Below are 395 nucleotides of genomic sequence, written 5' to 3'. Positions count from 1 at the left end.
AATTTGTAACATTCTGTTCAATAACGTTTATTCGTATTTCGTTACATTTTCAAATACTCAAGTCAGTTTGTCAATATTAACTAGCGAACCAGAGGACTTCTTAATGTCGCCTCTACAGTAGTCTGCTATAGATCTGAAATGTGAACAGCTCAGTTATAAATCTGCTGTGGACAGACAACTACATTATTTCTATTACAAGAAGCTACACGTAGTACACTTCATTTTTAAATAGATATCATACGCCAAACAAAATATTCCAACATGAGTTATATTTCTAAAATAATTGATGTGACCGAATTAGGTTTACCTGTTATTAATTATAATAGCTTCTTTCACGAAAACATTTGCCACGTCTGCAAGAAACTAAACAATGGATATTTTATATCATGTAATGA

General features: G+C 31.1%; 1 protein-coding gene across 1 annotated transcript in view; it reads left to right on the top strand.

The window, feature by feature from the left end:
- The first annotated feature begins 115 nt into the window (after positions 1-115).
- Positions 116-395, top strand: part of LOC116849614 — a 2,537-nt gene continuing 2,257 nt past the window's right edge. The window contains exon 1 of the mRNA XM_032826936.1: positions 116-388. Within this exon, the coding sequence (XP_032682827.1) occupies positions 262-388 (127 nt within the window). The 5' untranslated portion in view covers positions 116-261. The remainder of the gene's footprint in view (positions 389-395) is intronic.

This window comes from Odontomachus brunneus, unplaced genomic scaffold (genome assembly GCF_010583005.1).
Source record: "Odontomachus brunneus isolate Ranch 3 - 2012 unplaced genomic scaffold, Obru_v1 Obru_scaffold_121, whole genome shotgun sequence".
NCBI classification, from domain to species: domain Eukaryota; kingdom Metazoa; phylum Arthropoda; class Insecta; order Hymenoptera; family Formicidae; genus Odontomachus; species Odontomachus brunneus.
Note: the sequence above shows the minus strand (reverse complement) of the source record. Positions and strands in the feature narration are given on the sequence as shown.